Source organism: Schistocerca americana, chromosome 2 (assembly GCF_021461395.2).
Source record: "Schistocerca americana isolate TAMUIC-IGC-003095 chromosome 2, iqSchAmer2.1, whole genome shotgun sequence".
NCBI lineage: Eukaryota > Metazoa > Arthropoda > Insecta > Orthoptera > Acrididae > Schistocerca > Schistocerca americana.
The window spans coordinates 697,179,468-697,192,033 of NC_060120.1; the positions used below are offsets into that span (position 1 = coordinate 697,179,468).

At 38.9% G+C, this 12,566-nt stretch overlaps 1 protein-coding gene across 1 annotated transcript in view; it reads right to left on the bottom strand.

The window, feature by feature from the left end:
* Nucleotides 1–12,566, bottom strand: part of LOC124594350 (glycerol kinase-like) — a 285,935-nt gene that overhangs the window by 147,783 nt on the left and 125,586 nt on the right. Inside the window, exons 6-7 of the mRNA XM_047132718.1 lie at nt 7,237–7,339; nt 4,792–4,902 (exon numbers count right to left, since the gene is read on the bottom strand). Of these exons, the coding sequence (XP_046988674.1) occupies nt 4,792–4,902; nt 7,237–7,339 (214 nt within the window). The remainder of the gene's footprint in view (nt 1–4,791; nt 4,903–7,236; nt 7,340–12,566) is intronic.

The window sequence follows — 12,566 nt, forward strand, 5'->3', positions numbered from 1 at the left end:
GGTGAAGAAGCCAACACAGAAGAAACAGAAAAGAAAAAGTCCACCTTATCCTTCTTCCTTCAGCAGTAGTCAGGCAATATCATGGGAGAGCTTCAAAAAATCTGGACATGAGAAAAAGAAGGACAGTCCTATTTTGCTGTAAGATTGGCCCTGTATATGCCAATTATTTTAACTGACCTGCCAAGTCAAAATTGAAATTACTGCATCAGCACAGTGTATGAGGAGATGACAGAGGTAATAAGGAATTCAGTACAGCAAACCTTTGAAACAAATACTGAATTCTAAATAGAAACACTATGGCAAGAGGTAAAAATGTTATATAAAAATTCAGACTAAATATGTTTAACTACTTAATTTTATCAATATAATGGAAGGAAACATTCCACGTGGGACAAATTATATATAAAAACAAAGATGAGGTGACTTACCGAACAAAAGCGCTGGCAGGTCGATAGACACACAAACAAACACAAACATACACACAAAATTCAAGCTTTCGCAACAAACTGTTGCCTCATCAGGAAAGAGGGAAGGAGAGGGGAAGACGAAAGGAAGTGGGTTTTAAGGGAGAGGGTAAGGAGTCATTCCAATCCCGGGAGCGGAAAGACTTACCTTAGGGGGAAAAAAGGACAGGTATACACTCGCACACACGCACATATCCATCCACACATACAGACACAAGCAGACATATGTCTGTATGTGTCTGCTTGTGTCTGTATGTGTGGATGGATATGTGCGTGTGTGCGAGTGTATACCTGTCCTTTTTTCCCCCTAAGGTAAGTCTTTCCGCTCCCGGGATTGGAATGACTCCTTACCCTCTCCCTTAAAACCCACTTCCTTTCGTCTTCCCCTCTCCTTCCCTCTTTCCTGATGAGGCAACAGTTTGTTGCGAAAGCTTGAATTTTGTGTGTATGTTTGTGTTTGTTTGTGTGTCTATCGACCTGCCAGCGCTTTTGTTCGGTAAGTCACCTCATCTTTGTTTTTATATATAACTACTTAATTTTGTACACTGAAGTAACACAAACCTTTGTTTTGATTAAAATGTTTACATGTTGCTTTGTCATCAGTTTCTGCTTTTTTTCCTAAACTGTTCCTGCTTTCACATGCCAAGTACAACAAGGGTTAGGGAATAATCATTTCAGATGGTTCTGAGCTGGCACAGTAGACGTAAAATGTAGTGTATCTGATGTTCCTTCACTCATGGTGCGTGAGGTTTCACACAGCATGCGTCCATACAGTTCACAGGCCCGCATACAGAGACTACCTGGGTCAGCACCCTGGGGCACTTTGGTGAGACACCAAAGAAACATCATTGTTTAAGTGATCGCAAATGAGTGCTCAGCCTATTCTTTACACTGCAGACAGTGTGTTCATTGTCAGGCAAACATGCATCTTACTTGTTGCTCTATAAAATTCTGTGCTCCATAATTCAGGTTTGTTCTTGCTATAACAAACTAGGTAACAGGTGAGGGTTACATTTTCTCCATGTGATATTGTCACTGCTAGGTGATCTAACAAACATCTCAATGGAAGAAATATTCCAATGGCTCATTCTCTGGTTCTAAGTGCCATTTAATCATGGATCACATGCCGTTGGTAGCTCTTTTCAAGCCTTCAGCTTCCGTGCCAGACAAGGCAGCACATCATTTGCAACACTGGGCTCTCTTCCTCTTCTGTTATCATTATCAGATCCATTAACAGCTGATGGTGCAACGTGCCAACGCCAATGCCTTATCTCACCTTCCAGTTGGACTGGACCCAGCATTCAATCAGGACAAGCTGCTTTGTTTCTGTTTAGATACTGAGAACCAGAATGTGGTCGATGGATTTCCCATCACTAGTGCCATGATAGCATCAGCTGTCACCATGGGCCTTGTACTTAGTTGAGTCCTCTCTTCTGTGCAGCATGGTTGGCCAGAAAAACCCCCGGGCCATGCCTCGGATCTCTTGCATAATTACTTCTCCCTCCAGCACTGTCTTCCTGTGTTTGATGGCGTTCTGTTGTAAGCAACATAGGATATGCTGCCTGGGTTGTGATTCCTGCTGCCATAATGTTCTGTGACTTCTGCATGTCAGTCATTGGGAAACATCTTGCATCAGAGCTCTGACCGGCTGGCATGTCTACTGGCTAGGCATACATAGGGTCATTAAGTGGCTTATCGCCACTTGCACTCAGTGTGTTCTGCAACAGGTGACCCTGCAGGCATCTTTTCCTGCATGACTGATGCCACAGTGCCCATGGGAGCATCTACACACTGATTTTACTGTGCTCTTCCTAAATCAATAATGGCTCATTGTAGTGGATGCCTATTCCAAGTTTCCCTATGTGGTGCATTGTCCATCCATGTCCGCAGTGGCCGCTATTTTAGCCCTGTCTAAGATTTTTTCTATTGAGGGACTTCTGTATACCATGGTTACTCCTAGTTTGTTTCTCAAGAATTTGCATCTTTTTGTCAGGCTAGTGGTGTTTGCTATCTCTCATCTCCGCCGTTTCATCCTTATCTAATGGTGAGGCTAAATACAAAGTTCAGACATTTAAAACTCAGTTGCGGAAGCATGTGTCTGGCAGTCCTCTGAAGCTGCTTTAGCCTGTTTTTTGAGTTCGTGCTGTTTCACTCTGGTGGGGGACGACAAGAGCCCGGCAAAGCTGCTAAATGGACATCAACCATGGAACCTCCTTCACCTGCTGCATCCGACACCACATGTGTCAGCATTCCCAGCTCTGCAATGGTTCCGGCCAGGTGGGTTTGTGGCTTCAGCCACTGACCAAACTGAGTTCCTGTCATCATGGAGCATCACCAGGACTGGTACCTGTGCATCATCCACACTCCCGATGGGCGGCTGTCCCATCACTTTGACCAGCTGTGGCCATGTACAACGGGGCCTGTTCCCGGGGCCCACTGCCTACCCCATCCCCACCGTCACCAGTGCCTGTCCTTGTGCCACAGAGGGTATCGCTGCCTGGCAGGTTGCTGTCTGGGGTTCCTGTCTCCACCCTCACTCCTTGACTGCTGTTGCTAGAGTAGCCCCCACTGCACCTGACATCGCAGCCATTCTCCATTGTTGGATCCTGAGAGGCCATCATCTCTGACTTCCCCAGTGACACCTCCAGTGCCAACCACCAACCTCAACAAGAACGTTGCTATAGAGATGCCATCCCCAGTCCTGCCCCACGGCTTCTAATGAGGAGGAGGATAGCACGCCAACCCGAACCTCATCACTTCAGCACTACTTGCCTTTGCCTGCCCACCACCACTGTTATCAGGCGATGAAATGGTCATCAGCACTGTCCTTGGTGTTTTCTGTGACTCACAATCTCAGCACCTTGTGAGGTCAGTGTTTTTTTTCCACGTTACCGGTGCTTTTCTTTCTATACCACGCATTTTTCTGTGCCTAGTGTTTTTATGGATGGATGTATGTGGTTTTCCCACCACCTAGAAGGAAGAAGTGATGTAACTTCACTCATGAGATGTGCAATTTCATAGAGTGCATGTCCATACAGTTTACAGGCCCGCTTATAGAGGCCACCTGGGTTGGCCCTCTGGTGTGCTCTGGTGAGCCACCACAGAAACAGTATTATTTAAGAAATCACAAACAACTGCTCAGCCTATACTTTACACTGTATTACTGTTGTCCAGTTAATACGATCAGTGATGCACACAACCTGTATCTTACATCTTGCTCTATAAAGTACTATGTTCCATAAATTGAGTTTTTCTCGTTATAACAATACCTTATTGATATAAGTCAATGAACCAGTTCTTTTCTAATGTAACAATACCACACATAGTACAAATCTCTGTACTGCCATGGACGCTGCTTTTTAATATACATTGCTCGTTTTGGTCTTTTTGTATGAAAGTTTTTAAATTTTTGGTAATAATTTTAATGGTGAATTCATAATGACACAATGATGTACATGTCTGCTTTATAAGTTATTATCAACAACAGGCATAAACTATTTTTATGACTTATTTCTATATGATGTTACTCTTTTCATCATAGAGGAGGACTAATCTCACAGTACTGCATAATCTAGACGAATTAAATCTCTCTTTAACAACATCTAACAGTATAGGGCTAAGCTGATCTGAAAGATTTACGGACCTTCATTTTATGTTCTTGGTAAAACCACAGGTCGTAAATATATTTAAAAAGTCAACCTTTCTTTCTTTCCTCTTCACTCTTTCTCTCTTCTCCTTCCCCTGTGTCTTCCTAACTTTTTTCTCCTTAATAAAAAACAAAACTTGAAAGTTAACATAATTAAATTGATTTTGTTTTTATGTTACTTTTTTGATGCCTGAAGCTAATATCATCTCACAGAACTTTTTCAAACTTAATAATTTCACAAACTGTCAAACAACACAATGTAACCAGTGGTAAGAAACTGGAATTGCATTTGAGGACAGTGGGATCCAAAATCCTGTCTGACTGTTCAAATTTAGGTTTACAAAGGCTTAACTAAATCACCGTTTTGAAAGGCAATTCCAATATAATCTGGACTCATCATCCATCTCTAGTGACCTTGTTGCTGAGAGCATATTAATCTGTAATCTTCCTCGCTCTCTCTCTTGCCTACTCTTCTGACAAGCATAAAATGCAACTCTTTTTGCTCTAATATTAAACTGCAGTAGTTCATAATAATCATCTTGTATAAAGTATTTTGAGAGCAAATCATGTATAAAGAAGTCCGCAATATATATCAATACCTCAATGCACAAGTATCTCTCAAATTAATGAATTTACACAGATTTATAAACTTTTTCTCTTTCTCATGTGAGCTTTGCTTACAGCAGTTCCTGTATTGTAAAGCAAGAAGGCTCCTGTTCCATAAGTGATCTTCGCTTGCCCTCGCTGCAGGCACATTTGGCCAACAAGAGCAGCCTGTTGATCTCCAAGCACCTGAAAGTAAAAGTAAGTTTTATAGCTGTATCTTCATTTACAGTTGCTCAGACCACAACAACAAATGAATACTTTGATGGAGTTAACAGCTCATCAAATATTAACTCCATACATTTGGTACATAAAAGGGAATCCTGTGGAAATCCTACAATTATTTTTGTTCTCCTTGATTACCTAAAAACTTGCTTTATAATCTTATGATATTTATAACAGATCATTGTGAAAGCCTACAGGAAAGGAGTGATTAACAGTTAAGGGCTCTATGGTGGAGCCATCTCAAGAGATATGTTGAAATATATTTTCAGTAATGCATTACACAATATAATTATTGGCAAGCATTTCAAATATTTTTGACGTGGATTGACACCAAACTCTTTCAGAACTGTTGACACCGAGTTACATATTTCAAACAAGTAGCAGTAAAGCTGCACCTTGAAATGTCGGTTAGCTCCATACAGCAGAGGTGGCAGGGTGGGGGAATGGCAAGGTGGGGGACTTCTATGGAATACAGCCCTTATGCGCTCATAGAAAGTTCAATTAGCTGAGCCTCCCAGAGTTGTAAGAATTTCCACTTTGTTTCCACATTCCATAACAAACCAACAAAGTTTTGAACTTTCACTTTTGAATTCCTATTCTGACTATGTATCTCTTTATTATGTTTTGATGTGCCATTAATTCATGTTCGATATTAATGCATTTCTTGTGCTGAAGATACTTCTTTTGTTTACAGCAGTGACAATTCCATCCACTGTAGTGAAGCCATGCAAAGTTTGTAAGAGTTTTGGTACAGTCCATTACAGTACAGTAGCATAAGTGTCATCACTTAGTGGAATTTTGCAAACAATTAGATGAAATAAGGAAATGAAATATGTGTCATTACTTTCAGTTGCTAATAGGCTTCTTGATTCCTAAAGTGTATAATTTAAGATAATTTTCACTGCATAATTTTCAGCTGCATTTTGACCATTTTTGCAAAGTGCACATTGGGTAGAGCTCCCAAAAATGTTTATTTCAAGTCACAGTTAACTGGAGAAACAAATCAAGATTCTCCAGTACTTGACAATTTGGCCACACTGGTAACATATTCAAAGCCTTCCCCAGTATGGCAACCACGAGCTGTATCTTCTACAGAACATAGCGAAGCATTTCTCAGTTATTTGGTGGTCAGCATTTAACTAAATGTTGATTTAGGACACTATTGATGATTAAGAGCTCAGCCATCCAAGTTGGAAGGTTTCCTCATTTACATCTAGTTGATAACTTTCCACTGCAAAGTATGAGTATAATGCTATAAGTGTATATATTTTACTTGGGAGGAAATATCTTAAGGTAAAACAAAAAGAAGGACTAACATCATCCATAAACTGTGTGGCACCTCTTGGGGCTCCACAGCAAATATGCTTTATATGTCAGCATTTGGGCTTCCCTATTTGGGGATGAAATACTGTGACCCTGTTCTGGTTAACTGCTTGCATATAACAAGATTGATGTGGTGTTACAAGACACTAAGCACACTGTCAGTGGCACAATAAAACCCATCCCTAATGCATTGCTGCCCTCAATAAGTGATGGCCATGAGTATTCATCAGAGTCAAGGGTATCATCAGGAGTATTCCTGAACTGCTCTTCTTCTCTTTATACATAAAATAGCTAAATGATCTGATTGACAGGGTGAGCAGAAATATATGACTGTTTGGTGATAATGCTTTAGTACATGGCAAAGTACTGTTGTTGACTGTAAAAGGATGAGTCCCTGGTGCCTCAGAATATGTTCTGCCAAATTAATCCTCCTACTTACAATAAAACCATGAAAGATCACCTGAATCACTGCCAAACAACGTTACTAAGAACACAACTTATGGGAGCAGAACGTCAATTATCTTAGAAAAAGTTGCAGGCCATTTGATTTGTAAATGATATTCAGTGTTGTTGAAGTTAGCACTGACCAACTACATTTCACCTATTACTCACCTCTAACAAGTTTTTCCCGTCATGCTGGTAACTGTGTAAAGTAGCTGCTCTTGTATCCAGGAAATACAATATCAGTCTATTACAAACATTTGTAAAACATTAGAGTGCAACACATGAAAGAATATAAGATTTATTTCCATTGACAGTTAGTTACAGAACCACTTCCACTGAGCATAAAAATATTTTACTGTGATTTTAAAACACTATTTTTATAGAAATATATATAACTGTGAAGAGCATTTTCAAACTTGTATTCAAAAGCGACAAAGAAATTCCTCTGCAGTAATGTTACTCCTACTAAGATCTCATTGTCATTGAACATAAGTCACTAACATAACAAGATTATAATTAATTAGAACTTACACCTGAGACTGGGACATCTTCCAAAGGTGAAACAGCAATACGCCCATAAATTTCTGATGAACTTTTAATTTCAGGCAGTATTTCTTTAGGAACACCAAAAACTCTGAAACAAAAAAATTTATTGTCTGCATAGCAGTGACAAAAGTGCACATTAATAACAAATGGCTATTATGATTGGGATACCACATTACTGTGCAATCACTCAGCTGTCCATAACTAGTCAACACAATCTCTTATTATTTTTATAGATACGTATTCCATGGCCATGGACCATGTGATTGTGTCATTCAAAAGCGGAACAAGCAAGCAAAGATATTGCAAAGAATGTAAGTAATAAAGAGCAGAATATTTTAAAGACAATAACTAAAATTAGTAAGAAAGATTTTATACTTAATTCACATTATAACAGCTAAAAATTTATATGAACATAATTTTGGATACTGTGCCATAAACTCAATAATTACAAAACAATCTCATTCATCAATTCTTCTAGAGAGTAGAGGGGCACATCTAAGTGGTATTTGCTTATGTTTGAATGCTACACCTCCCCCCCCCCCCCCCACCCCCCCCACCCTCCCACACCCCACCCTATCGTGAAGCATGGATCTTGCAAAGTTGTGAGGCTTGTGTGCCTCAACAATAAGACAAATGTATTATAGGTGCAACCACAACAGACACATATCTGTTGAAAGGCCAGACAAACATCTGGTTCTTGAAGAGGAGTAGCAGCCTTTTCAATAGTGGCAGGGGCAACAGTGTGGATAATTGACTGATCTAACAATGTAACATTAGGCAACACGGCCTTGCTCCACTGGTATTAGCCATGGTCTCACAGCTCTTTTGTGCAGTTGAATGATGATGGCATCATCTAGGGTAAAATATTTCAGAGGCAAAATTGTTCCCCATTCAAATCTCTGGGTGTGAACTACACAGGAGGACATCACCACCAGGAAAAACAAAGCTGGCATCCTACTGGTCAGAGTGTGGAATGTTATATCCCTTAATCAGGTAGATTAGAAAATTTAAAAGTGGAAATGGATATGTTGAAGTTTGATATAGTATGAATTATTGAAGTTTGGTGGTTAAATTTTGCTAATATTTGTAAAGATGATGTACAGCTATTTCCTTGGCATTGAATTACGCAGTTTTGTCTGTATAATTCAGTGGGAGGTGGTATAACACTGCAAGTTGGAACAATCCCCACTTGCTATGACTGCACTCCTCTTAGTAATTAATTTTTTTCCTATTCAGTTTTCAACTTTCATCAAGTTGCCCATGTACTGCATATATATATTACCTGCCAGAATCTTCTTGTTTAGCAGTCTTTTTGTTGTGCCTGTCTGCAACTCAACATCTCCACTACTCAGCATCTCCACTATATGGTGAGTAGCGATCTATCCTTTCCATAATATTGTGATTATTCCATCCTGGATTTTCTATTGTTTGACAGAATCTTTCAAACATTAATCGGACTTTGATTCATATGGGCTTGTTATTCAAACCAAAGTTTTCAAATATGTACACTCCAATAATGCATGCAGTTCTGTCAGAAACTATGTTAATTAAAAGTATTCAATAGTAGACATTATTACTATATGAGATAATTGCAATTTTGACTGTACTAATCGGTAGTTTCACAAGTAATGTCAACACTCATTTAGAAAGACCAGCATCCAGACTGTACAGTAAAATCATTCAATCATCCTGAAACTGAGTAACTTGTTAATATTAACTTTAGTACACAATCAAAATTCCTGTTGCAGATTTAGCCTTTACACTTGCTGTATTCTCAATTTTGACACAATATTTTTGTTTTTCAATTTTTCTGGACCAAATGGCACCCTTCATTAACCTATTAAGGCATTAATTAAGAGTTTCAATAATTTAGCATAATTTCAAATACATTAATTGTACTCATAAAAAGGGAATTCACTGCATAGATATACAAAATAGCTCTGTACACTTTTTTTCTTTATTAATTCACTACATATTTTGTAGACTAAGTCTTTCATGAAATATACAGGCTGTTTCAGAATGAATATACTAGTTTTAAAGCTCTGTAGCATTCATTACAGTCAACTTAAAATTATAAACAATGAACCAAATCAAAGAGCAACTCAGTTTCTCTTATAAGAGTTCAATGTGGCCATCATTAGTCACACATCAAGTCAATAGTCAATAGGCAACTTCTTCCCAAATCTTGATCAACGTGACTCAAGTAACTGTTGCACCAACGTTGTTTCTAAGGACAGGCAGATCAGCTGGTAGTGGAGGCACATGCACATGATCATTTATGAACCCCCAAGCTAAAAATCAGACTGGGTGAAAGTGGAGGGCACACAAACCAAGGTCTGTCACCCCCCCCCCCCCCCACCCAACCCCCTGCCCTTGTGGGCAATCCATTGTTTAACTAATCACATGCTGAGTTAAGCTAGTGAGGTGGTGCACGACCTTGCTCCCAAATACAGTTCTGTGGTTCAGCTTCTTCTAATTGAAGAAAGAGCCATAGTTCTAGTGCATCAAGATAAAAACACCAGCTACAGTTGCTTCACTGTAAAAGAGAGGCCCATGAACTTTCTGGCAGATGTTGTTATTGCGATCTTCAGTCTGATGATTGGTTTGACACAGTTCTCAACACTTCACTATCATGTGCAAGCCTCTTCTATTCTGAATGACTACTGTGGCCTACACCTTTCTTAATCTGTTTACTGTATCCATCTTTTGGTCTCCCTCTATGATTTTTACCTGCACACTCCTTTCAGATATTAAACTGATGATTCATTGGTGTCTCAGAATGTGTCCTATCAATCAATCCCTTCTTTTAGTCAAGTTGTGCCACAAGTTTCTAGTCTTCTCAATTCTATTCAGTACCTCATTAGTTACATAATCTACCCATCTAATCTTCAGCATTCTTCCACTGCACCACATTTCAAAAGCTTCTATTCTCTTCTTGTCTTAACTGTTTATTGTCCATGTTTCACATCCATAAATGGCTCCACTCCATACAAATACTTTCAGAAAAAGACTTTCTAACACTTAACTCTATATTTGATTTTAACAAATTACTCTTCTTCAATAGTAACACTTTTCTTGCCATTGTAAGTCTGCATTTTATGTCCTTTCTACTTCAGTCATGATCCAAGATTTTAAACATGGCTGCAGCAGCAACTGTTAAAATTCTTCACAATAAAGGATGGCAGCCAAAAACAGTTGCAGGATAGAATTTTTTTTATTAAAATTCTTGACCAAGGTTTCGGTACATATAAATATACCTTCATCAGAAGTAAACTTCCTGAATAGAAAGACACATTCATTAGAAAAGCCATATCAACGAAAGTGAGAAACAGAAGCTTAAATAACGGTGAAATTGCTAAAGTAATACAGGCACACAATCTTTAGTACTTACTAAAATTACATCATGCACTGGAGAATAATGAAACAATTATGCCAAAAGGCGTCGTCAGTAATTAAAATATCATCTCCATTTGTACAACATGTGTAATGGGCACAGGATCAAAGCGAACAGTTTTAACAATGTTACTTCGCCTATGAACTGTTGAGACACGAGTGTGAAGGCACTAAGGTAGATTGTTTCGCCGAGAGAGGGCACTTGCATGTGCCAGACTCGCGCATATTACAATCCATAAATACATACATAAGCGCATCAAAATTATTAAAGGTTGTGTTAATTCAAACTTTGTCTTAATAAATAAAGCGTATCACGCCAATTAAAGACATTTATGTAAACTAGAAATATAGAACCAAATTTACCTGTGTCCTAGTGTCAAACGGATAAAGCTTGCGCTTGGAACATCTAACGAGAGAGGGCACTACTCTAATGCGCGAGAGTCTCGCATACGTAGGCAGTGAAATACATACTAGCGAACAACCAAAATGTTATAATAAAACGAAACCATCTGTCTGTATGAATAAAACATAGTAGTCATTTAAACACACATACACATTGAAATTCATAATTAACAAACATCACAATATGTAGATCCCAACAAGATAGGAAAAGCGCAGTCATGATCAGTTATTTTGCTACCCAAATAGCAAAACTCACCTACTACCATTAAGTTTCTTGTTTCATAATCTAATTCCCTCAGCATTACCCAACGTAGTTCGACCACATTCTATTATCCTTGTTTTGCTTTCGTTGATGTTCATCTTATATCCTCCTCTCAAGACACTGTCCACTTTATTCCACTGCTCTGTCAAGTCCTTTGCTGTCCCTGACAGAATTACAATGTCTTTGGCAAAACTCAAAGCTTTTATTTCTTCTCCCTGAACTTTAATTCCTACTCTGAATTTTTCTTTGGTTTCCTTTATTGCTTGCTCAGTGTACAAATTGAATAACATCAGGGATAGGATATAATCCTACTCCAGTGTGACATGGCACAGAAAACATCCAATTAGATCTTGTAACAACTGCAAATGATAAGGACATAGTTTTAAGTGTCTCCTTAAAAGTCTCCACATAGGTGCCACTGCAATTGCTAATTCACAACTAGCATTCCAAAATGATTTCTTGGGCTACACATGAAAGGCTCTTGCTCATTCAACACATTCTTCAGTCACTCTTGGTTGTTCCACACTTTCCTGTTTGCACACAGGGATACAAACAAAAACTGTTTGAGTTTCTCTTTCATTTGGTGTATTCAGAATGAGATTTTCACTCTGCAGCGGAGTGTGCACTGACATGAAACTTCCTGGCAGATTAAAACTGTGTGTCGGACCGAGACTCGAACTCGGGACCTTCCTGGCAGAAGTAAAAGCTGTGAGGACGGGGCATGAGTTGTGCTTGGGTAGCTCAGATGGTAGAGCACTTGCCCACGAAAGGCAAAGGTCCTGAGTTCAAGTCTTGGTCCAGCACACAGTTTTAATCTGCCAGGAAGTTTCATTTGGTGTATTATTTATAATTTATAATAAAGAATGTAATAAGTGCTACCAAACCTTAAAAACCTGCATATTTATTTTGAAATGCCCAGTATAACTCACCCAAATTAGTAAATTCTAACCTAGCAGTCTCACAAATTAATATGTAGTTTCTGAGATCTGAGATCGAAAAATATTCATATGCCAGTCTTTATAAAGGCCACCTTTCCCAAAAATCCTCAGTCCCAAGCAAGCTAGCATATGTTCAATAACTATGTAACAGGCTTGCAGCTAACAGTAATATGAGAAACATCTAATCAATCGTAGCATCTTTTATCAGGAACTCTGAGTCAAACTGGAAGTAACTTTCATTTTGTCTGTGTCAGCAACATGGACATTCATGTATTTATGTCATATATTTAGAAAATTGAAGTGTTAATAGACTGTGCAAA